Genomic DNA, 25,808 nt, shown 5'->3' with positions numbered 1-25,808 from the left:
CAAATTCCGTAAAATAAAATAAAAATTCTTGATGGATTCTATTAGTGCATACAATATATCCAATGAAATTATAACACTATTTATTTTATTTTATTTTTTTAATTCAAAGCGGGAGAGGAGGAAAAGGAGAATAACACTTGTTACTCATACTAAAAAAATATATATATATTATATATATAAAAACTCAAAACTAAAAATTTTTTTTTTAAAAAAAAAATTAAAATTAAAATTTAAAGGGGGTAGTAGAAGAGGGGGTGTATCATAGGCTTTTTTTTTTTTTTTAACATGTCCACACAAGGGAAGGGGGAGGGGGAATTCGAACTAGTGACCTCAGCTTTATGAGGCGTGGTTCACAGCCGATTGAGGTACCCCTTGGGTACATCAAATAGGATCTTTGACATGAGTGACTGTCAAGACTATTTCTAAAATCAAACATTTTACACTAAAACATTTAGGTGTTTAAAAATTTACAAATATTGTTTTGATTACCGAAATGAGTCAATATCTTAAACCTAACAAATCCCTTTGATTTATGCACGGTAGATTTAGACAAAATGTTGTCTATGTACGCAGTTTGACTAATAGACAAAATGTTCTATTAGTGTATTTTAAGAATCTTGAGTGTTTTATATATCGTGCTTATAAAAGGTCGAGTAATTCTAGAAGTTCTTATTTCTCACTAAAAATATTTGATCAAAATTTAATAGTGATCAATTATAAGCCTAAATAGTGATTTTGAAATTTACATCATTGTTGGAAGAATACGAGACTTCTATCATTATTATAAAATGTCTATTAGACTCAACTTTCGTGGCATTGCCATATCAACACCCAAAAAAAAAAAAAAAAACACAGTTCATGTGGGAGCATTGGACAATGTCAGTCATGATCTTCATTCTTGCTTGGTGCATGTCCTTTTTGCAAATTTTCTCCGGTGAAAAACTTTCCACTGCATGTTAAGAATTAATTTACAGGAATAGAGGGAAAGGAAGAATGAAGATTCCGAGACAAGAGTAAGGTTCGTCGTCTTGTAATTGATGGTGGAAACCTTGGATATACGCAAATTCTTCTCCTTGGGCACAGGGGTGACATCAAATTGGACGCAATGAAGATCAATATCAGGTGTGCGTTGTATAATGCAGAATCTTTGATTCTCCAAGTGGATGAAGCCAGGAGGATCGGGCACATCAAATTCAAGAAACGGAATTTTCAGAGCTTTAAGATCCCCAGTTAGCTACAAATCCGAACCTAAATCGAACACCAGCAATTGAAGGTAGTTTGAATATACCTATGTCTGGCATGACCCGAAACTGACACGCTTATGTTGCGCCTCTTAAGGTTCCATGTTGCTCAAAAGAGTTTTTACTTTCTATCATAATGCATTAACACAGTGAGATGACTGCATTAGCAGGACTGTCTTAAGTACATTCTCAGTGCATCACATATATCAACTCAAAAACATGAAACTTTTAACCATGATAAATGATAAAACACCAAATCAATTTTATTTTATTTTTTTATTAATGGTACAAACATCAAGCAGTATTCCATTATACAAAATAAATCACTGGACAGTCACTTACAAAAGGAACATTATTATCAGTTTGGGCAGGCTTATGACGAAATTTAGAAGCTTAATTAGCTGCTTCAACAATGTGGTATAAAATCAATGCTATGCAAATGAGTGAAAAAGAATGCTCTGGATGATCCTCCCTATTTTTGGCAGCACCATTTTAGTTTACAAATCACCTCTTCAATAGCTTTAGTACATCCCCAACCAGATGCAATGACCCAGTGACAAGAACCTGTAAATCAACAATAAGCATAATAATGATCACCTGATTAACATGAGTGACAGTCAAGACTCCCATGTGGGGTGTACTATTATTACAAGATGGCATATCATTATCACTATTTATCATGCACAAATCACATCCAGAGAATCCACATCCCAGCTTACTTTTACAAATCCAGATAGAGAAACCATAACCAGCTAAAGAAAACGACACTTCATTTTGGAGAATTCGTTTCGCCATTTCTTGTGTTCAAACAAGAATCAAGTGAGTTTTTAGGACTGGTTTGCCCAATCTATTTCTCTGAAACCCAATATGCAGCCTAAAGCCATTTCAACTTCAAGTTAAAAAAGGAACAGGTTGCCATCTCAGATAGTAATCTTACCTGAACTCTTACAGACGGGTTTTCTTTGACACAATCCCGCAGCCATTTTATCGTCAATGGCAATGACGGCATTACTGCACTGCAAGAAAAATTATTATCCGCAGGATTGCAATGAGAAGCATCCTCATAAAGAAATTCATGTGGTGGTAAAATCTTTGCATTGTCCATCTTGGCACCCATGTCAAGCGAAGTATCTACTTCTGCATGTGAACAGAACAACAGCTTGCTTGTCAGATCAGTCTTTAAAAGCTTTGATATAATAGCTATTATTTCAAACGCATGTGTAATTCAAACCCACGCGAAAAAGAATACCAAAAAAGAATACATGGTCCTGATGTTTTTGCTCCTCACAGGTCAGCAATCAAAGTATAACACACTTCAGGTATCAGTGGAACTGCAACAGTTGCACCAATTAATAAGTTTGGGTGAATTACTATTACGACAATCCTCTTAATTGAGACTCTTCCAGGATCGTGGTGGTGTGCTTCTAATGTTCAACAGACATGGAACCAAAACCTCAGAAAAAAAAAAAAAAAAAAAAGCAAGCCCTATGAACAAATTTTAAATACAACACAACTCAACTAACCCTTGATGCCAACAGGAATAATTCTTGAATCAAATTCTCTAATGAGTCATGCAAGGATTACTATAAGAATTATGAACAAGTGTGAGCTGTTCCAACACTCATTGATTTAGCCCTTTCAAGTCTCACACTGAAACTTTAATGGTTGCAGCAAGATAATTTACAAAAAGTTGAATTAACACTGTTATCTCATGGATAAACAGGAAGTGACACTGAGCATAATTAACAAACACGCAACTTTAAGAGTAAGCCAAAAAGATGGGGTATACCTTTCCCATGGATAATCTTTTCCCAGAGTCTCTGGAGGTTAAATTGCCAAGACAAATCCCTGTTAAAGATATCTGAAGGAATGACTGAGGCACCAGAAGTAACCTTGTTGTAGGTTGACATACTTGGGACAAAAAGGGCTTTTGCAAAATGCGTTCCTGCACAAAATCATATTAAATCCTCAACACATGCTCTTCAGTCTCATCATGCATAATTCTTCATGGAAAGAAAAACAAGGCAGAGAAAAAGTAAGGCTATGTTTTCATGTAGTCATTTTTAGCACAAAATGAGAATCAAAAGACCACCTCGTTCTTGAGTTAATGTGCCAACAACCTTTGGATCAAATGACACTTCGACTCTCATTAAGTATGTAGTATGGGTGAGGTCTTAGGTTCAAGTCTCATGAAGTGTGTGAGTTACTTAATCGAAAAAAAAAAAAAAAAGTTGCCATGGGCACTAAATTCTGAAAGCTCTACTGACAGAATCATCTGGAATCCGCATCCACTGTTATTCGCCAGCAGAGAAATTCTGCCCACAAAATCAAGTAGAATTTGTTTGCATGTTATTGTCCAGATTCCAGAATGAAGCATGTGAATCACAATACTTGATTTTTTTAAGTGCATTACACCACAACTTTATTTATTCTTTTTTTCCAAGAAATAAATAGAGCCCTAATCAGGAGAAAGATGAGTGTTGATTAAGATAATTTGGCCATAAGGAATAGAATAATGCGACTAGCACTGGAATAAAGTAATATGATTTAAGGCTTTGTAAGAATTCTAGAACAAGAAGAGGATGTAAATTGAGGTAGATAAGAAGACATTTTGCAAACGGTTGAGCAAGTACTTCAATAAATGTAGCAAACTAATAAAACCAAACTCATACAGCTAACTCTGATTAGTGTCAATAAGTGAATTCAGCTTAGCAATAAATAGATCTCTATGGTACTTGATTAACTGTGAGGTTCAGATGCGTAGTAGACAGATGATTTCTTGAAAAAAGAAGAAAAGGAAAAAGATGATCTGTTTAAGTTTGAAGCAGCAATACCTGAGGAAGCACATGTGCTCACTAGACGAGGAAGCAAAATCTGAGGGTCTCTCACATCCATGCAATTGAACAAAAGAATCTAAAATAATGTATAAGAACTGTATGTAAGCCAATTAATCTCCATTATAATCTATCTAGAAATGGACAAAAGCATCCATCACTAAATATGTAAGCCTTGATAACTGGATCAACATAAGCTGTTTAGAGACACCTAAAAACATAGATCTTCAAACTACAAGTCTGTTTGGGATTGCGTTAGTCTATTAGAGAGCTTAAAAAGTACTTTTAGTACCTAAAAAGTTATGTCAAACAAAAAGCTAACATGTTTGGCAAAAAAATTCACAAGCATTTTTTTACTTTTTTACTTTAAAAATGGTCAAAACACATTTTTGGCAAAAGCTTAAAAATGAAGCTTTTGCTTAAAAGTTCATTTTGACTTTAAAGGCTCTATTTTCCAACGCAATCTCAAACATGCTCTACGTCTGACTATTTATAATGGATTTTTACCTGCTTTAATAATTTGTCAGACTCCATACTCTTTCTTGCATGTTGGATATGACCATTCCACCAAACTTCCTCCAAACATTCAACATTAAAAGAAGTAGATAATGATTTCATGTTTCCTTTCACAGCACTAGAGAACCACTTGGCACAAGCCTCCATGCTCTCAGGACTATGAGCTCCATCCAAGTAGAAGACCAGATCTCCACAAGAATTTTCAGAAACTTTGAGTGAATTATAGGATTGGGAACAAGTATCATAAACAATCTGAGCCCTCCCAGAAATATGTGCGGTTGAAAGACCTCTTAGAAAAGCCTCAGGCAAATTCGCTTCCTGGATATCCTTTACATTCAAAGTTGAGACAGTTAAAGGTCGGAAAAAAAGGGAATACAGAAGAAAGAACAAAATAATAAAAAAATAAAAAAAGCTATTCTAAAACCCCCATACAGCCAATGTGAAAAGGCCAACTATTCTCTTTAAGTGTCCAAATAATTAAATAATAAAAGTAAAAAGGTTACATGAAATAATTTTTTTTCTCAAGGTAAATATAATTCCCCACACCCAAACAATATCAAACCTGACACTTTACCCTTTACCACTTATTTATGGGAAAAGGAGATACGATTTAGCCAAAGGGCCACTGGTTTACACAACATATTAGACACCATACATATCCTTTTTGTGCTTCTGGCTACAGCACACTCAAAAGAAAACAATCTCTCTCTCTCTCTCTCTCTTTCCTTGTGTGTGTGCACTGTGTACACATAATGATAAGCACATACCCCCTAAATGCAAACACAAGCAATCTAATACGGGTGTATCTTTGTTTTATGTGTTGATCAATTTCTCAACATTCCCATTACACTGTCATGATGAAAAACTAGGAAGGTTCAGTGAGTTTATAAGCTAGATACTGAGTCATAGTTTGCATGGTAAAGCAAAACCAGGAGCAGATGAATTTCAACCAACATTTTGGAATAGTTTTTCCCAATTTCCCGTTCTTTGAAGCCAACATTTACAAAGGGAAACAGCGAGACCAGCATTAATGAACTGATGATCACCAGACAAGCTAAGCTTCAATCCATTCAACTGTTCATTATCAAGAGGTGTCGCTACTTTCAATGGAACCTGCAATACAGAAGAATAGATCTATCAGCTACATCATTATCAATTCAATAGACTATTTTTCTGTGTGTGTATGCCCATGTGTGTGTATGCACATGTGCACGCACATGCATGCATTTATGTTTTTGAGTGTGCATTTAATTGGCAATAGCGTAACATTGTACAAATCCATATGATTGCAGGTGAATTTTATAAGTATTAAACCTATTCTAATTCAATAAATGATTTACCATAGTTACTATATGCATAATCAATGTAGTCCTGTGGTTGAAAATTTATTATTTATAAATACAAGAACACATGTACAGTCAAAGAGACAAGCATACAAACACACATGAAATTACAGATACATAAGAACGCATAGTTATCTGGTCCATAGTGAAACCAATTCATGAACTAGGAATTCATGATTAATGTGTTTGCCGATAAAAATAACAAACAGCAGGTCATGTCAACGCAAGTAAAGTAATTTCACCAAGACATAGCTACAAAAACAGGTGCTTGAAAAGAAGAAAAAAATCTTTACCACGATTTAGTTCAGGTAATGGGATAAGGAATATGATTACCTTCAGTTCATGGGCTCTCTGCAGAATAACATCCATTGCTTCAGAAAGTTGGGGCACCGTGAATGCAGGAATTTGAGGCTTCATGAGCAGGGAAGACATCAACCCAATTCAGAAAATACTTGTAAATCAAAACTGCAACTTTAAATAATCAAGCCACAAATACTACAATAAATAACCCATTATTAAAGAAAACTAGATACATTATAGTTGGATTTGCTTAAAGGAGTTTTATACCTTGAAAATTCCAGCTTTGTGTGAAGCAATAAGTGCAAGGGTATTTCCTGCATGTCATACAGTTAATATCTTAGGCATCCAGATGGCAGATACATCTTTTTCCTTTTCTCGTTACTTAACTTTTATTGCACAACAGATACTGAAAAATTCAAGAAAAACATTAAAAGAAAAATAGTTTGTATAAGAGTCAACTGGATATTAGATAACAAACGCATCACAAACAAATTACTCCATAGAAAGTTATAAACTTCCCATAAATTAGACATTGAGATAGAACTGCATTTACAGAAAACAAAAACCAGCAAACTTGTTGAGTTAGAAAGGGCGCACCCAAGGTCTCTGTATGATCCATTCCCAGAGATGTAATGCCACAGACAACAGGCTTTTCAATCTGCATGGTTTATCACCAATCTTCATAACCATCACATTTATTTACGCTAGCAATATTTTCAAATAAATGCTACAAAGAAGACGTAAGCTTTTGTTTATTATCATGCCTTTTTTGGATTTTCAAACTAAAATAAATAATAGACGCTTTAAACACCCTAAAATTAGAACTTGAAAGCTTGCATGACTGTTTTCGTACATCAACCCACCCCAAACCCTAGGACAGGACAACCTAAAAGATAGAACTTGACCAACTCTTTCTTTTGCTCAAGCAAGGCACTTCCCCTCATTCCGCGAAGCACAAGAATTCACAATATGGATTCAAGTTGATAGAATGGGTATTTTGAAAAAATGAATCTACATAATTCTATAAACAGATGCATACCACTTCTGTTCCCAACCCAAAGAAAAAAATAAAAACATACCACATTTGTTGAGTCCTTCGTGCCCCCAAGACCAACTTCAATAATAGCAACATCAACCTACAGACAGGAACTATTTTCAGTGACAGAATTATCCCCAAACACAATAACTCAAGAAGCAGCATTGCTTTTAATCAGAATGCAACTTTTACCACTATAAATTGCTTAACATGGTGGACAATCAAATTAGGAATACACTTGTATAAATATAGCGGCACACTGCATGAAGGCCATAAAAATGCACAATGATTCAAGAACAAAAAATGTGTTAGGTTTTATTAAAATGCTGGCAGAGATGTAACTGAGAATAGCAGCAACGAAAAACACTAGGACAATGTCAGCATCCATAGACACCATGGTTGTTAGAAATGCCACAAAAACATAGTTCACCATTGAAGTAGTGTGGTCAAACCATACAGCCTTATCAAATAGTGTTGTAAGATAGGGGTGTTCAAATCCCCATGCATCCGAAAACCAACCCAATTCCGACCTGATCAAATCCACTTCTGATGGTTGACTTCTGACAAAAGTCGGGTCAGAAGTCGATATAGAGTACGAATTTCTGACCCAACCTGACTTTTAAATAGTATTTAAATTATGATTAAAACATCGCCATTTTATGGGAGCAGATGAAAATAACTAACAAAACTCTAAGGGCCTAAGGGTCAGACTATTCTATTTTCTTGTGCCATTTCTCTAGTCCCAAAATAGGAACTAAGAAAACATCTAAGTTCAAATGGCAAGATACATTACTAACCTTTTCGCATATAAATATCTTGAAAGCCAAAACAGTGAGGAACTGAAATAATGGAGGCATTGGCAGGTTCTCAGTAACCTTTTCCTGCAAATTTAAACTTCCAGAATCAAAAATGGCCATTTATAAGTTGCAATTTTGAAAAAGAGGCTTCAATTAAATGAGTTGCTATACATTGTCGAGATGAGTAATACTGTGTGATGCATCGTACAACAGTGTAAATATAAACTTCAAATTTTGGATCTAAACATCAGTTTTACCACCACTAGAATGCAAGTGATGTACTGTCAGTTCTACCCCTGTGTAATTGTGTTGCGCCCTTTGGGTTTTTTGATACTTATCAAAAAAAAAGTGATGTACTGGCAGTTACATAATGCAAATGGAAAATCACATAAATTCCAAACAAAAGCCAGCAGATAGCTAATACTAGGAATAACCAAATTAAATAACCACTTACTCTGAAAGGCTAGCTGATCATTAACGTGTCATCTTTGGAACGTGCAAATTGTTTGAAAGGATAACAATCACGATTCTGTTCTTTAACTTTTCTTTAAGCATGCATACTTGGCTTCTTATCTAGAGGCACTTCCCTTGACTTAAAACACTAACCAACCACCACACAGTTCATTCTAGTAGACAAAGTTCCTCAGAGAGATTCAACACCTAGTATCAAAAACTAGCAACCCCAAATTACCAGCGATTTAAAATACCTACGACAAAGAATACAAGAGGATTAGAACTCTAATGTACAAGACTATTAATTTCCACAGAGAATCCCATCACAGAAGGTCCAAGACCACAACCAAAATGCCGTGAGTCCAATTTCAAAAGTGCTTATGAACCATGCTTGGGGTCCAAGACTCAAATATAAAGTGCTTTTTTACAATTCAGAACAACTCTATCTTTGAAGAGAATCTAGCTTATCTGGCTTTCTTATAAGCATATAAAGTAAGAAATTATACCTTCAATTGGTTCCAACAATCCCAAAAATACTGTAGAAATTTATCTTCAGATATGTCCAACCTACAGAGGCAATCAAAGCCAGACATGAGTATTCTGCAGAGTGTTCATACCAACCAAGAACATGACATTCCGAAATTATAAATGAATGGTGATACAAACATAAAGAAAGCTAGGGTTAATTTTTGTAGTAAAAATGGTCTTAAAAAGAGAGAGCCTACTTTCTCTTTTATGCCCCAAATTTCAAAAAGAGAAAGGCTTCCATCAAAGTAAAATGATCAGGTTTACTTTCCACTGGAGATTACTAATCCATCCCCTCTTTGCTTTTAATGAATTTGAATTACTTATTAAAAAAATAATTGTTTAAAACACCTTTACATCTCAATCAACAGCCGAAAGAAACAGATGAAGCCATAAATAGTCACAATAGATTCAACCATAATATCAGTAAAGATGTTCAAAATGAATCTCCTAGTGCTTTAACCAACTTCTAGAAAGAGCATGCAAATGAAATGACTCCATAGTTATTTACATAGCAATTGAATGTCCAAATTTATCTTCTGGTCAAGTTGCTTTTTGCTTTTACTCCACAAATCAGGAGACCTGTAGAATTTCATTTCATAGGTACTGATCATTCATCTACTTATAGACATCCTATGACAATACATCCAAAATAATAAAAATCTTCTATTAATACAAACCATAGCTTTTTTTAATAATAAAATTTTTTCTAGGATGGGACTATTTTAGGGCATTGATGTCATCACCAGACTGCCAGGAGAGAGAGAGAGAGAGAGAGAGAGAGAGAGAGAGAATTAATGACAAATTTGATATTAGTGATTCATTTGAACACTAACCCATTTATACGAAATCGTTCTCTCACATCAATTAAGTGAGGGGAGGTGAAGAGTCCAGTTTGCAGACCACACTCCCTTAAAACAGCCTCACAGAATGTGCATGTAGAACCCTGAAATGTGGATTCATTAAGCCACAGCAATTCAACTAAGAAAAAACCATAATAAAATATCAGTTCTCACTTTTATATTCCTTTCAAACGAAGAGATCAAAATACTGAATTATGAATGCTGATGTTAGCAACTTATCAACTGATATTTTTGTCACTTTTCTCATATTAGCCCTTGTATCCATGTGAGACCATACATGTGCATACATAATGATAATGCATTTCAAAGTTTTAGATGCTTTGTCCTTTTATGGAATTGGTAACCATGTTAGACATACTATCACTAGTAAAGTTTGAAAAAATATTTAAGATCAGAATTTCATATCAACAAGTCTCAAGCTAGTCTGATCTATCAAAAAACTATCATAAGACATTATTTTTGGAAGAGTACCTTCCCCTTAGTTCCAGCCACATGGATTATTTTGAGCCCATCCATATGTTCTTCCAAGCCAAGGATCTGTTAAAAAAACATGTATGCATTGAATGTTTCAATCTTTGAGAAATTCTGTTTAGCAAAAAATTTATTCAGATTGGATGAGGAACTACAAAAGCAAACTTCAATGACCACTTTCTGTTTCTAAAACCAAGTGAAAGCTTTAAGGAGAAGATGGCAATTGTGTTGAGTAATTGCCCCTCAAACTTTTGAACTGAATTCTTTAAAAATTATCGAATTTATTTAAAAAAACCAAACCAAAATGCTTAAGTTGATGGAAGTGGGCCATTTTTATCAAGCATATTACAAACATGAAAAATTTGTTTGGAACTTACAAGTATACAGCATTCTTATCTCAAACCTGGAGGAAGAATTGCACTATTGTTACCTTGAGATACTCGGACATTCTTTCCAATTTTCCGTATGTACCACCAACAAACGATTTGTCTCCTCGTTTCTTACGTGTAATGAGAGAGGAAAGTGCTTCCATGGCAGTTTCGTATGAATATGGAACATCAAAATCTTGCAAGTCCTCCTTCACAACCACATTGTTTCCCATCTTTTCCATGACTTTAGATGACATGACTGTATATACAACACCTACTGCATTAAGCAAACCGAAGGTTAATCTTTTGCACCATACATCAAGATAAGGGGTTACTTACAAAATTATTAAAGAGACAGAGGAAAGGCCAGAAACCAGAAACTTTCCTTTTATTACAAATCAATCAAGAAAAAAGCAGTTTCTTCCCATCACTAAAATTTTCCTTCTTGAGCTTAGTAAGAAAGTACAGCAACAAGGAAGTCAATCCCCAGGAGGATAAGCATTTTCATTTTCTTCAGATCGCTCCACATCTCAAAGTGCACTAATTTTAGGTGTATAAACATTCAGACTTGAGTTAAAACAAAACTTGAAGCATGTGACGACACGCGAATATTGCAGAGGTTGATATCTAAAGTTTAATGTATATGTCAGTGATCACATGCATCATGTTTGCTTCTGTAACTGTCTCTATAGCATTTCCAATTAGCATCCCATAAGAGTAATAATTTTCCTATTTGGGATAGTTTACCATTGCATCCCCCCCCCCCCCCCTGTTTTTCCCTTTAATCTCTCTAACAAAATGCCTCAAAAAAAATTACCCTTATGATCAGAGAAGCTAATACTATCTCCATTTTTTTGGACAGACAAATTATCTAATTTTATTCATGGGAGTGTGAAAACATTGCATATAAAGTGATAAATATCCATGGATTACATGTATCCCTGAACCTACAGGTTGTTGGAGATGAGGCTTACTGTGTCTAGTCAGATGAAGTGCATCCACACGAGCTGGCAAACAATTTAAGCTCCATGTCCTTCTAATGGAAAAGTGACAATCTTTCTTATGGAAGTGTGAAACTCCAAATATCCCACACTTCAGGTAACTGTTCGCATAAACGAGCATCAGGAAACTTCAATTCTGCGAAACAAAACAGCAGTCAGTCAAAGATATAAAGATAAATTTAAAAATGGTGTACTTTTCAAGGAATAGAGTATAAAGCACCATGAGGATGCCTGGAAAAAAGTGGCAAGGATAATACACTACCGTATGGGACACAAGACATAACCATGTTAACCTCACCAAAAGTTATTACTTTTTCTTACTTTTATGAATTATCCACTATGAAGATGTAAGAGAAATCAAAAACTTGATAGTTTCAATTATCACCATTTATGGCCTTAACAAGGACTGATGGATTCATACTTTCCCTTACTTTGCGCTTTTAACGATATTTCGATTACTTATTTAAAAATATATATATCGAGAAGAAAAAAAAAAAAACCCTCGGTTGATTGAACCATTAAAAGTAGAATTTCTGATTGTTCTTCTCTTTTGTACTCATTACCTGAATATTATCATATTCATTATACTGATCCACACAGTTATTTAAAATCTCTCTGAAACCTTTTAACCTTTCTTTTTTTCATTCAAAACTGTTTTTTTTAATCTATATCAGCAAAAAAAAATGGAGATTTGAAACTGCACACAATATCTCCTGCAATGCAGTTGTGGTCAGGAGTGGAAAGCCACTCCACCCTATGCAGAAGGAAACATATTCCTATACCAACGTGAATTGCCAAATTGAACTAACAGTAACAGCACATATTCTGCCCACTAGTTCAATATTGAGACAGATACTACTTTTTTCACCCCCTAAACTATTGAAATTATAAAATTTAAAAGGAACTATGTGAAGCACATTCCACAATTCGAGTTCATCCGATTTTCTAAAATACGTACCCAGAAAATTTCATAGGAGGTGCACCCGAAATCCATATTCAAGTAAAATAATTTAATTTAGCCAAGTAACATGCTTGTATTAGAATCACCAAGCAGTGTTGATATATAACAAATTATTAAAGTATTGATTGATTAATTAAATTTACCTCTTCCTATTAGCTTAAGCTTTTGGAATAAATAGTAATTTAACATGGTATCAAAGCCAAAGGTCATGAGTTCGAACATTGACTCCATCAATTCACCCCCCATTTAAATTAAATATTCCACGTGTCCGGCCTCATCTATTAAAAGGCGCTTGAGCCCACACATAAGGGTAGTGTTAAAGTATTAATTAAATTATTAAATTTATCTCTTCCTATCCACTTAAGCTTTTGGGATAAATGATAATTTAACACAAATAAGATACCCATCATCTTATTTCTCTTATTTCCCACATTTTCCCAGCATTTGAACATAGCATACACATTCAGACTTTCATATCCTATTTATTTTCTTTTATTCCTTTGCTCCTCTTCCCAAATTTCCAAAGCAAGCATGCAGAGAATACACCTATGGCTAAAGATTAAGGTGTACCCAATATCCTATATCATTCACTTTCAGCAGCCAACTAAAAAGCAAACAGACAGCTCTAACTTTACTTTTTCTCTTCTTCCCACATCAATTCAGCACTGCAGAAAACTCTCAAGCAACCCCATCTTCTTTTTTTTCTTCTTTTCTTTTTCCCCAACAACAACAACAACCATAAAACACAACCAAAGTACCAAACGCCCATCAAATCATGCAAGGAACAAAAAAAATCCCACGCAAACGTATATATGCGGTATATATGAGAGAAAGAGAAGGAGAAAGAGAAAGAAGTAGCTCACTGAGGAACCATAGGGAGTAAGCCTTGTCTTCGGAGATTTGGGTGGCACTTGTTTCTCGGCCTATCTCCCCGGGCGTTCTTTGTAAATTGTGGCTATGTTAACGGCTTACTAACATATCTCTGTTTTTTGAGGGTCGCCCTCGGCAGTCCACATGGACTTTTTATTTATTTATTTACACAAAGCTGCCGTTTTGAGTGATTTACACGTAATGATAACTCAAAACGGCAAATAATAATTTCACTTTTTTTTCTTTTTTTTTTTTCCTTGGCTCTATTTAGGACAAAATTATTTGATATTACTTTTAAGCAAATAAATGAACTTTTATTTCTCCTACTTTGAAGTATGGTGGTTGTGGTGGTTCAAGTCACAACAAGAAGTAGCAAACTCAGATTTGGACAGGAGATTTTAAAAAGTCCACAAGTAAACTAAGATTAGGTTTATGGTATATTCTAGTGAATCAGTTATGTTTTATAATTTATTTATTTGTCTTTCTAAAGTCATGCACACCACCTACTACAATGTGGAAGTGGCGCTTAAAGATGACAATTTTTATCTTTGAAAAATAAACTTGATCCCGATATATTCCAATTAATCAGTTAAGATCTTGAGATCTTTAATTGGAATTGGAGTTGAAAAAGCAAATTCAGTTGAACCATTTGGTAAATTTTTTGTATTCACAAAATGGTAATTACCAAATCCGTTTGGCGAGAGGCCACCACACCGTGGTTGCCGCCATCAGGTGGTGGTAATACCACTTTTATTAAATTTTAACAATTTTTTTTTTTCAAAAAAAAAAATGCTTTGTTATTTTTGGTTTTGAGAATAGTTTTGTAGCTTGTGTTTGAAAAGTGTCTCATTAGTAGGGTTACATTTGAAAATTTGTTTAATTAAGTAATATTTGAAAAGTGTTTTTTTGTTTGATGACTAAATCTATTCTGTTTTTGACAATGTTATTCCCCCCCAATCACTCTCCGATGGTTGTTGTTCTATCCTAATAATGGTTTGGATCAGATGTATGACTCTTTTGAGGTTTATGCTCTTGTCTATCCTTTGTTTGGGTGTTATTGCCACTTTATGCGACCGTTTTTTTGGCTTTTGTCCAAGTTATAGAGGTCCGAATAGTGTATAGTTGCTTGTGATCATTTAAGCATTCATTGTCTGTTCGGTTGTTCCGGTTTTCCATTTTCTAAATTTAGCACTATCTTTTATGTATGGGTTTGTTGTTGAAGTGCCCAACTCTTGGTTTTTTGTTATGTTGTAATCTGATTTGTTATGAATGAAGTGAAGTATTTACACCAACCAAAAAAAAAAAAATTGAGAAGTGAAAGAGTGAAAATTTCACCAAAAGACCATTAATGTCCAAGCCTGGCCCCCCGATAGGTATACCAATGTAGCCATCTCTATCATGAATCTATCATGAATCATGATCCCCAGTCCACACCCACCCACTTCCCACTGGCCTATTCCCACCGCTAAAAGATATCTTTAAACAATTATATTAATCGGTGTGAAATAAGTGTGAAAAATAGCGTAACTTTTTTAAATAATATGGGCATCACCATCTGGTTTTGTTGTGCTTTTCTGACATTGAAAAAAATCCTCTTATATCCTTCCACGTCATTAAATTATTCAAAACATAATAATTTACCGTATAAGGTTCCACTCCAAAAGAAAAGTGCAAAGTTAATCAAGAGAGAAAAGAAAAACTAAGAAAAGGGGGGTCGGCAGACTGCAATCATATGATTTATTTTTTTGAAGCGTATCAATATATTTTTATAGTCTCTTTTTTTAGCACTTTATAACGATTTCAAAATGCATACTATGAAATCGTGACTTTTAAAAACACATTTAAATGTAGGGTAAAATTGCAGTTTGACCTTTAAAATTGTGCATTTTTAAGATAGACGTAGTCGTGTTGACTTAATATGTATTGAATTAATCAAAGGTGGTGATGTGCCACCCAAGATGCTTGAAAATGATCAATTGCAAAGACTCAGAGCATGTTTGGAATTACGTTTGAGAAATATAGCTTTTAAGTAAAAAAAACGTTTTTTGGCAAAAACTTTATTTTTAAGCTTTTGTCAAATGAGCAAATTATAACTACACATGACATAAGAGAGCCAAACGCTCTCTTTTCTCTCCTCTAGAATCCCCCAAACCCTCGTTCGGCAGCCATGGAGGAGGGAGACGCTGTCTTCCTCCTCCCCCCTTTTTCTCTCTTTTTCCATTCTCCTTACTCCCCCTCCCCTTCTTGCCTCATCAAAGGCCAAAACCGTCTCTTTAGAGACCCTATCTGCCTCCTCAGAGGCCTTATCTCTGTCCAAAAATTGTAACGGTCCATCCTCCTCCACAAAACCTCAAACCACCTCCATCACCAGAAGCTCCAAGTCTGGATTTCGCAAATTTTTTGAAAGCTTTGGATATGTTTTTCTCAAAATTTATTCTCTTGTTTTCAGGAAATCTTGGGTGCACACGAGCCATCCCACTGGGTTCCAGGCGGTCTCCGCCATCGTCTACCACCAGTGATCCACCCATCTGACCACCACGCGCCGATGCGTGTTCAACACGCGCCTGCGAGTAGATCTTACTCGCGGGTGCGTGTCCCTCAAGTGCCGCTCCACCAATCGCCGACCTTCTGGTTTCCTTTCCGGCTCGGTGGCCTGTGTGTCTCCGACTACTCCACTGTTGCTGTTTTTTGGACATTTTTATCTGCTTTTTAGCTTGTCTTTGTTTTCTGTAATGTTGTGTTACTTTCTGATAAACCTAATCTGGTTAGATTTTAGACTTTTTGTAAGTGAAGTGGTTTTTTTCTTTTCTTTTTGGTTTCCTTTTGGAAACTTTTTTTCCACAGTTACTGTGCATCTAAATCTCCATGGCTTTTTTGAAAGTCTGTTTAGATGCTTGATAGGAGTATTCGTACTCCCGATGGTAGTATCCATCAGATTGCGCCGCGACAAGGGTTCTCTCGGGCTGCATTCGCAGATGACTTCCATCTTCATCTACTTTAAGGAGTTTGAAGTCTATTTAGACTGGGTTTATATGTCTAAGCTTTTTAGCTTTAAGTGTCTGTCCTGTAACTTTCTTATGCTTTAATGGATTTCGGTTTGTTACCAAAAATAAAAATAAAAAATAAAAACTTTTGTCAAAAGTGCGTTTTGGCCATTTTTAAGCTTTTTGACCTTCAAAAGCACTTTGACTTTGTTTCTACCAAACGGTTTTTTTTTTTTTTTTTCAAACGAGGTTTTAGGGTGTTAGATGCACTTTTGAGGTCCACAAACGCAATCCGAAACATGCCCTGAAAAAAAAATTGACATAGGTTGTTGGTCAATAGTAATATGATATGCCCTCCCCCCTCATGTGGACATGTCAAAATATATATATATATATATATATATATATATATATATATATGGTATGATGAAACTGAACTGAAGAAAAAAAAAATCAGTAAAATTTAAGTTTTGCAGTTATAATCCTTCTTGGCAATAATGGACACTTTTTAAATCAGGATAAGTTGCCAAATCAAGATGTCGGTGTAATTCCAGACTTATAAAATTGCAAAATTATAAGGGAAAGCATAGCAGATGACTAACCCATCAATTGAAAAAGGGTGGATCAGATCATATCAAATGTCTTGTTAGGAAATATATTCTAACATGTCTCACTCATAATAATAGCAAAAAAAAAAAAGAAAAAAAAAATAGGTGGCATATCACTATCTTATATTGATATGAGCTTCAATAAGAGGTTCAATATTTCCATCCAAAATGGAATTTAGGTTGGGCAATAGGATGCCAGTTTTTACATCTTCTACTAGCTTGAATGGATGAGAGACATACCTTCGAGTTTCTTTTTGCCACAAATCGGCAATGGCATCTCTCTTTATGTCACTTACACTGGAAACACCTTGCTCACTGGCTATAACAACAAGTTTAGCTTTCAATCGATTAAGGGCCTTGATCTTATTTGCAAAGTGGTTCCTCTCACCTGCAAATAAAATAGATAGAACTGCTGAGGAATATCCACAGATCAATTTGAAAATCTAATTTTCTACATTGCAAAGTAATGTATGTGTGCCTGCATGTCATCTTGAGTGTTAGCTCTTTGCCTTTACAAATCTCGATAAAAAGAATATTACTTTATTATGGCTGTTGGTAAATCATCAAGTACCTGAGAATGCTAGCAATATAAACAAATACGACATAAAAAAGTAGACACCTGAGGATTGAACTTGTATGCCTGTTGGAATATGCTGAATGCAGATAGTTGGCTTAGTTCCACTTTGCTGTATTAAGGGTGGTGAGACAACCAAATCTCCATCGTCAATTTGTAGGTCACATGCTGTTTTAAGAAAGAGAGGAACAACATCCACACATGCTGCAAAAGCCTGCAAGATTTTCATATTTGCAAATGAAACAGTTTAATAAATATTTTAGTAGCCAAGATGGTTCAAAAGAAACTACGCTATGCGATGAGAACATATCCGGGTTCTGTTTCTTGCTGTTGATAGTTAAAACTTATAAAATGCCATGTCATTAGGGAAACATATGCATGGCAGAATGCAATTCTTTTTTTCATGAATATTGGTTTCTGCTAAAAAGATATTCTGAAAATCGTTTGCATTACACATTAAAACCAGAAAAAAAAAAAAAAAAAAAAAAAAAAAAAAAGCTTTTTGTTCGTGTGTCATAAAGGCTGTGTATCTTTGTTATTCATAAAAAAAAAAAAAAATCCTGTGAAATCGAGAATCTATTCTCCCTCTTTTAAATGATCATGGAGACTGTGTAATGCATACCCTCCAACTATTTGTTTACAAAGTAGTGAAACTCTTGGTTCTCTTTATCTTCAGATAAAAAGCCAAGATAAACCAAACTCACAGCAAAATAAACTGCGGTTAGATATTGTCAAAATCAATTTAACACCAATATATATCTTTGCTTTGAGCCTAGTTCTCGATTTATGCTTTTATTTTGCACTTCTATGTAGCATGAACATGCTATGAAAAGTGCACTTTTCCTGATTTGTGGTCATAATTACTATGCTATGCCCTATAAGATTCAAAGAATACCAGTAGAATTGCAGATGGACAGTATTGATCAGGATTTTAATAAAATATTGAGTACCAGACATCTTATAAATATTGAGTAGACCTAGCAATATTAACATTCAAGCCGGCCAACTGAGTTACTATTTTTTTTTTTCTGAGTAAAAAACAGGGAAAGGGAAGCCAATTGAGTTACTAGTGTGCAACCTAGATCTAATGTCATAAACCACGAGTAACGCATTTAGAGCAAAAATAGGGATCTTTTCTTTTTCTTTTTCTGTGAGATTTTTTTTTACCCAAAAGCAAATAAGAGTAATTAAAATAACTATGTTATGTGTAGGCCAGAAAGGAACCGGTAGTCATACCTCATGTAGCACAGATCCATTTTGAGAACCTATCATGTAGTGAACACCCTTCTCCCCTAAAAGATAGCCATAAGCACACTCAAATTCAAACTCTATTGTGGCCGACTTGATGCCACCACTCTTTGAAGGATACTTCTCAACCACTCTTCCTATGTAGCCTTGCTTTTTGGCCCATTTGCTATACATACTTAGGAGTTTTTCTGCCCAGATCTGTATTAGGAGATTATTAAAAAAAAAGTTCGAGAGAGAGAGAGGGAACAATAACAATATCAGATAACAATAACAACTACTATAGTTATTACAAAAATGATGACAAAATCATAATAAAAATTTATCCCCATCCTAGAATGAAAGAAAACATGTTTACAATTTAAAATTAAAATTTCTGAAATGTAACTTAAAGTTCTGCGTAGACTCCCCTTGTATTTTAATGATCAAAGGTTTACGGCCAAAGTAAGGTGAACTGCCTAATTGTGATAATATATAGATTTACTTTTACGTAATCTAATGTTTAAAATTTACTATCAGAATAGAAAACTACTGCAACATCAAGGCTAATGCAAGTTTTCATAAATAGAAAAGTCAGCCAGGCATGAAGGTACCCCCTATCACATTAAACAAAGGTCTTAAGAGAAGGTTCAAACAGAGCTAGATATCCAAAACCTCAGAATAGGGACTGGTGCCAAGTCTTTAAATTTTAAGTAGGAACTGATCAGCTTGAAACGAGGCACCAAACTATATGATATAAACAGTTGATTGCCACGTAAAGAGTCCCCATTGATTGAAGAATATGATAACAAGCTTTTCCTGATTTCCTGATATTGATTGTAAGAGCACACTGTTATGATGAAGAAAATAACGCCCAACTATGAACATTCACTATCCAAGGACAAACAAGAAAAGCAGGTTAACCTGGGTGTGTCTAATATGTGCTAAGCACAACTTTAACTCTAGTCCAGAGCAGCCCTGTTCAATTGTACTTGCTTGGAAGCAAAGCAACTTTAGTAAATGACCTGATTCTTGAAGAAGTAACATTTGTCCCAGAATATACCACTAATCTGAAGTGGGTATAGGAATTTGTAAATTATGTCAACAAGTATATGTAAATCGAGAACTATAACATCAATGCTGTCTGAGACCCAAGAATTTGCAATTCAACTTCTTTTTAGCTTCTGTTCTTACAAAAGCAGAATTAACTCGGACAACTTTTAAAGAGTGAAACATATAAGTAGTAAGAACCAGTCACTCCAAAAGTTGATAAAAGTTAAAATAGCAGAATCAAGGTAGCGGGCATGCAACAACGCCAACATGTCAATTCTAACAATGGTCGATAAATGCACAAGGTACTGCTCCAGTCAAAGTAAGGGTAAAAAGCAAAACATGATTTCTCAAACCTCAGGGTGAGTGCCGCCAGATCCAGCATTAATAATTACACATGCTCCCTCCACGTCATACAGCCCCTTAAGAAGCTTGGACATCCTATACTGATCCAAAAACTTTCCCACATCTAAAGATGCATTATACGCTTGCTTAAAAAGCCCATAGTCGATAACATTGTTCTCAGCCAACTCTGTGATCAGCTTTGCTTCTTCTGCCTGCAGATATTAGCTAAAATTCAAATCCCCACCTTGTTCTAGAAAAGAACAGAACATAAATCAAGCAACTGATGCAGGACGCAGTATAATGCAAATTCATGTCTATGTGCCAGCATATCAAATCTGGGAAAATCTAGAGGTCATGAAACCAGCTGGTTGCAAGACTTAATTATGCCAAGTCCAGGTAAACAAAAGTATACTTTCTAGTCTTTCAATGATCCACCCAGCCCTTTGATTATTTCCACTCCATGTACGTCTCTATAAAGTGAATGCAAAATCTTTTGTAAAAACTACAAGGAAGATAACAGATGTGCATCACCTTATATGTTAGGTCTTTGAGAGCATCAACCACTTTGGCAATATCAGCAAACTTGACAAGGATTTTGTCGGATTTAGCTGGATCATCCCACAGGTTAGACTCGTGTATCATTTCTTCCTGCTTGATCCGCCTTGCTTCCTCAAGTTCCAGGGCAGATGGTGCAAGCATCTCAGCACGGCTAACTGCATCTTCAATCTTCTTTTTCAATGAAAACAAACCTTTAAAAAAAAAAGTTCTAGCTGTCAATTCCGATCCTAGAAAGAGGTAAAAAAAAAAACAGCAGTGAGGTATCACAGTATGAACAAATTATCCACTAGGGTAACAAAGAATTTATTTCTCATCAGGCTTTGCTGAAGTGGCAAAAACAAATTGCCAACCTACTTCCAAGAGTTGTTTTCGTTCTGTAAAAGGAATATGCCTATGACCACACGCAAACACAGACACCAAGCCCACACTACCGGCCACAACGGAAAAGAGGTGTATATGTTCTCACAGGTGACACATGAACCCATTAGCATACGGAACATACAGTACAATATGGGAAATTTACTAGAATTACTTTGTATCATCAAAAGTTACCGTTATGTATTATAGTCTGGAATACTGAATGAATAAGTAATAGGTATTTGACAGTGGTGCATGCCCCCAAACATCTCCCACTTTCAAATGGATTTTTTTTTTTTTTTTTGGGGTCAAATCCACATACTTACATATTTTCTCATTAAATTCATTTTTGTTATAAATAATTATTTAATGAAAAGAAAAAAGGCAAAGCCCTCTTACATATTTTCTCCTTAAATTCATTGATTTAGGATTTTCTCATATTTGCACCAAGCACCTAAATTTTAGTTACTATGAAATAAGCTGATTCTTTAGTGACCACTGAACTTTGGGTACAATGTGCTAACACCCTCGTGTTTGATGGTATTCTACCGACCCCTTAGGTTTTTTCAATTAATCTTTTAGCATCCCAACTGTTTTTTTTTGACATGAGCATCCCAACTGTTAAGTAAGCGTACAAATCAACTCCTTCCCTCATGCTCCACATCCAAGTGGAGCAAGTGGAGTTGGTTCAGGGAAATATATCAGTAAGTTCGCAGCAGAGAAGGATGGCAGACATAGCGCATGGCAAGGGGAGGACTGGAGGAGATGGGCGAGCTGGTGGATAGGGAGCTTGGGTGGGGCTGGTTGAAAAGGCATTCAGCATGGGCCCCCACAAGAAAGATACCAGTCTACTAATCTAGTAGGAAATTTCAATAAATCCCATCCTAATTCGTCTTGTTCAATCATTGCAAAGCCATAAAATATAGAAAATGATATCAGAAAGCTTCTCCAGTAACCTTCAACAAACAGTACAACGGCCAAAATTCAGAGTACAAGATGGGTCTTAAAAGAAACTCAGAAAACCATCTTTAATTTTCGATAAGAAACAACCTGTGCAAAAGCAGTTGAAATCTCATGTCCCCCACCAACGACCAGCCAACCTTCTTCAACCACTACAAGCAGTCCCACACATACTCCCTCTCCCTCTAACTCGCCCATCTCCTCTACTTCTCCCCTCATCCCGAGTCCCACACCATGTCCGCCATCCTCTTATTCCACATACTCCCAAATATCAGGCCCCACTCTCAGCAACTCTACTTGCTTCACTTGAATGTGGAGGATGATTGAGTGCTTCTGATTTTCTTTTCCCTTTTTCCTATAACCAATTGTAATTTTTTTAAGAATAATAATAATAATAATAATAATAATGCAAAATGGAAGTTTGAAATTTATTGCCCACATGGTATGATATGGTGAGGAAAAGTATTGATTAAAGCAATTAAGTAGCATAGGGTATGTCATTAGAAAAATTGAAAAGAAAGATGAAAAAAACCTATGGAGTCTTGATGGAACATCATCAAAACACAGAGGGTGCTAATACATTTTACCCTCAATTCAATCTTTCGTTTTTCTAGTTGGAACCAAACTCCAGCTAAGTATTGATGTTTCCTCATATAAATAAGACTATTAAAAACTTACTAAAAAAAAATGACTATTAAGTCATATAGTATAATCATCCACATACTATCACCATTCAAACAAACCCTCGTGAAGTATATCTTACTGCAAAGGTCAAACATAAACAGCCCAAATAATGACAATATATTTGTGCGTTAAGTCGTTAACAAAAACACCAAGCTACATTGTGTCAGTGAAAGGTAAGCAGAAAACGCACAATTCTCCAATCTTGCCGTTCCACAAAATAACAATTGATCAAATCAAGTAAGACATAAGCAACTTTTAGCCTAAGCAGAAATATTAAATTTTTGGATTTCCTAGGCTCCGTTTTCATTAGCATTGGAAACAATATTCTTGCTCATAGGAGGTAAAAACAAAGCTCCCTTGGCTTTTATAACCGAGGAAAGCAGTTCCAAAAGGATATTAAACCCAAAAGAAAGGAAAAACAACAACGAAGCTCACTTTCCTCAATAAAAAAGAATGTTCCAACCTCACAATCAAAACTTTACTTCTCGGATAGATAACAAAATGTCAAGCTTCAAACTCAGCACTCTTAAAAACCAAACAACGCATAAACAAACCTAATTGAGAAATTGTCTCAAACAGTAGATGTGTTAGCAAAAACCCCATTTAATTCAAGTTACAGTCGGACATGCCCAGTTTCATATTTGAACTCTCACAGTGAATTCCGAAGCAACAATGTTACCAATTCCAAAATTTCGCACCAAGAACGTAAAAGAAGTTCAAATATCCTTGGCCCTCACACAGACACACATGATATACATATGGAGAGAGAGAGAGAGAGAGAGAGAGAGGGAAATGGGAACAAACCCAGTTGCTCGTAGGCCTTGTCATTGCCATCCATGGGATAAGAAGCTCGAACTGTGGAGTGCAGAAGAAACCGAGTCTGTGAGTTGCTCTTTCTTGAAGAAGAAGAAGAAGCAATGGCTTCTCTCACAAAAACGAATTCTGCCGCCACTGTCGCCATGATTGAGAAGCAGGTGAGGCCGCTTCCGAAACAGAACGGGGACTCAGCTCAACCTTGGAAATCTCACTCTGTTTACCTTATCCTCAATTTTTCCTCCAGACGTAGACCGTCAGGTGAGTCTGCTGGGTCAGAACAGGATTTTGCTTCCATGTTGTAGTTTGAAAAAAGAACAGGACATCTGCTGTACTTCTATAAACGGCCAGGATTGGAAGTTGCTAAGGCTGGCAGCTGTTTGGTTTTTTGTTCATTTAATGGAATTTGAATCCCAATTATTGTTTTTGATTTTGGGCTAATTTTCACATTCTTTTGTTAATTTCAAGTTGCATTTGTTGCAATTTATAGGAAGAAATACAGCATTAGCAGATCTTAATTGACTGAATCAGCGTGATTTGTGATTAAACTTCTCAGTATATCAGCAAATCAACTATATTCAGTCTACAAATTCAAAGACAAAAATCAACAGAATGATAACTATAATATGTTGCAATTTCTGGGTTTGATTATAGCTGTTAACCAACAAATAGAAAGGGGCAAGAAGGAACAAAGAGAGGGGCAAGAAAATTGAAAAATCCATGGAATTTTTTTGAATGGAACAAAAGTATTAAAAGCGTAGTCCGCCAAATTGTAGTTATCACCGATTTTCATATTGTTGTACAGACATATACAGGAGATTGCGAATTAAGGCTACTAATCTTAGCTTTAAATTCTCATTTGATGCCTAAACCCGTCAAAAAAAAATAGACGATTTCATGATAGTGTTTGATGATATGCTTCATTTTTTATACTCAGTAACAATATTAATCAACGATCAGCCGCAAAATATTTATTTTATTAAGCTTCTTATAGACTTTAGTAGTTCTTTTCAAAAAACTTTATAAGAAACAAGCTTCTAGTCTACTTGTCAAACAAATTGTACAGTTTTTTGAAAGAATACTTTAAGTATATAGAAAGTTTAATAAAAGTATCATTCCACTAATCATTCGTTAATATTGTTACTAAGTATCGAAAATTTATCATACCATTGCCATCAAGAAATCGTGGATTGACCGAGCAAAAAAAAAATCAAAGATGAAATTAGCAGCCATAATTCGCAACCAATTGTAAATGTCTCCATAGTAATATAAACACCGATTATTACTACAAAATTTGGGTCAAATCCTAACAATTTTTTAATTTTGTTCCAATTCAAAAATTCTCCAAAAATCTGTCAATATTCTATTCTTCTTTAATAAATCTGTTTATAAAAAATAAAAAATAAAAAATAATAATAATAGAAAAAGAAAAAATATGATAATATGAAAAAAAAATCATTTAATTAGGGAATAACAAAAAAAAAATTACATATTTATCATTTGAAAGATGCTACTTTGGAGAAATATTAGGCATAATCGGAGGTAAATTTTATTTACCAACATATTCTCTCAAAGCAAACCGGCCGATTACAACGTAAAATGTTCTCCAAGACTGTAGATAATACAAATAAGACAACTTTAGAAAGTATTCATCCAAAAAAAATAAAAATAACAAAGACTAATAAAATTTTGGATGTTTAGAAAGGGAAAATGAAAGAAAATATATTACATAAACTTTGCGGACAAGCACATATAACTTTAGAAGAAATAACTACTTACATGAAACACCGACGGAGGCCTTCCGTGGCGGCCATAGTTATCGACGTGATCTTGGCGTCGAACCCTTCTGCCGGCATGCTTGTTTTAGGATAAATGTTAGGCTTACCAAAAAGTTTTTTTTTTACTTTTTTTTTTTTAAAAAAAAAAAAAGCTTTTTAAAAAATGACTTTGCACAACATAATTAAAATTTTCAAAATTTAAATTTATCATTTTTCTATTCATATTATGCGCATCACTTACAAATTTTTTTTGTAAAATTTTTTGTAAGCATAGCATTGCTCGTGTTTTAAACC

The 25,808-nt window shown here is 35.0% G+C and overlaps 2 protein-coding genes across 6 annotated transcripts; both read right to left on the bottom strand.

Annotated features, from left to right (window-relative positions):
• Positions 1–1,488: 1,488 nt before the first annotated feature.
• On the bottom strand, positions 1,489–13,666 carry DFC (DHFS-FPGS homolog C). 3 transcript variants are annotated; one of them, XM_059607018.2, is made up of 17 exons: positions 13,573–13,666; positions 11,722–11,884; positions 10,810–11,024; positions 10,380–10,445; positions 9,882–9,991; positions 9,027–9,087; positions 8,068–8,151; positions 7,314–7,370; positions 6,832–6,892; positions 6,502–6,548; positions 6,268–6,345; positions 5,546–5,704; positions 4,583–4,918; positions 4,076–4,154; positions 3,031–3,186; positions 2,179–2,378; positions 1,489–1,805 (listed from the first exon to the last, which is right to left on the bottom strand). In XM_059607018.2, exons 2-17 carry the CDS (start codon positions 11,867–11,869, stop codon positions 1,746–1,748), a joined length of 1,917 nt encoding a protein of 638 aa, XP_059463001.2. In that variant the 5' UTR covers positions 11,870–11,884; positions 13,573–13,666; the 3' UTR covers positions 1,489–1,745. The 3 variants fall into 3 exon arrangements, with proteins under 3 accessions (XP_059463001.2, XP_059463002.2, XP_059463003.2); XM_059607019.2 differs by having other exon boundaries at positions 4,583–4,909; XM_059607020.2 differs by lacking the exon at positions 8,068–8,151.
• A 3,601-nt stretch (positions 13,667–17,267) lies between these two features.
• On the bottom strand, positions 17,268–24,031 carry PRFB3 (peptide chain release factor). Of its 3 annotated transcripts, XM_059607024.2 has the most exons (7): positions 23,728–23,816; positions 22,330–22,594; positions 20,896–21,113; positions 20,376–20,576; positions 18,982–19,191; positions 17,791–17,959; positions 17,268–17,559 (listed from the first exon to the last, which is right to left on the bottom strand). In XM_059607024.2, exons 3-7 carry the CDS (start codon positions 21,061–21,063, stop codon positions 17,288–17,290), a joined length of 1,020 nt encoding a protein of 339 aa, XP_059463007.2. In that variant the 5' UTR covers positions 21,064–21,113; positions 22,330–22,594; positions 23,728–23,816; the 3' UTR covers positions 17,268–17,287. The 3 variants fall into 3 exon arrangements, with proteins under 3 accessions (XP_059463007.2, XP_059463004.2, XP_059463005.2); XM_059607021.2 differs by lacking the exon at positions 22,330–22,594 and having other exon boundaries at positions 23,728–24,026; XM_059607022.2 differs by lacking the exons at positions 20,376–20,576; positions 22,330–22,594 and having other exon boundaries at positions 23,728–24,031.
• Between the last annotated feature and the right edge of the window lie 1,777 nt (positions 24,032–25,808).

The sequence above is a fragment of the Corylus avellana genome, chromosome 10, assembly GCF_965113065.1.
Source record: "Corylus avellana chromosome 10, dhCorAvel1.hap1.2, whole genome shotgun sequence".
Classification (NCBI taxonomy): Eukaryota; Viridiplantae; Streptophyta; class Magnoliopsida; order Fagales; family Betulaceae; genus Corylus; species Corylus avellana.
Note: the sequence above shows the minus strand (reverse complement) of the source record. Positions and strands in the feature narration are given on the sequence as shown.

What these genes read in the sequence shown, in the direction of transcription:
- DFC (XM_059607018.2), bottom strand. Translation starts at nt 11,869, where the DNA reads ATGCTCGTTTATGCGAACAGTTACCTGAAGTGTGGGATATTTGGAGTT. An exon ending in ACTTCATCTGACTAGACACA is followed by an intron (nt 11,025 to 11,721) that starts GTAAGCCTCATC and finishes TGCTTAATGCAG; the next exon opens with TAGGTGTTGTATATACAGTC. An exon ending in ACAAAGCTGGAATTTTCAAG is followed by an intron (nt 6,346 to 6,501) that starts GTATAAAACTCC and finishes CTGCTCATGAAG; the next exon opens with CCTCAAATTCCTGCATTCAC.
- PRFB3 (XM_059607021.2), bottom strand. Translation starts at nt 23,884, where the DNA reads ATGGCGACAGTGGCGGCAGAATTCGTTTTTGTGAGAGAAGCCATTGCT. An exon ending in CAAGGCCTACGAGCAACTGG is followed by an intron (nt 21,114 to 23,727) that starts GTTTGTTCCCAT and finishes TTTTTTTTAAAG; the next exon opens with GTTTGTTTTCATTGAAAAAG. An exon ending in CATACAAGTTCAATCCTCAG is followed by an intron (nt 17,560 to 17,790) that starts GTGTCTACTTTT and finishes TTTTATTTGCAG; the next exon opens with GTGAGAGGAACCACTTTGCA.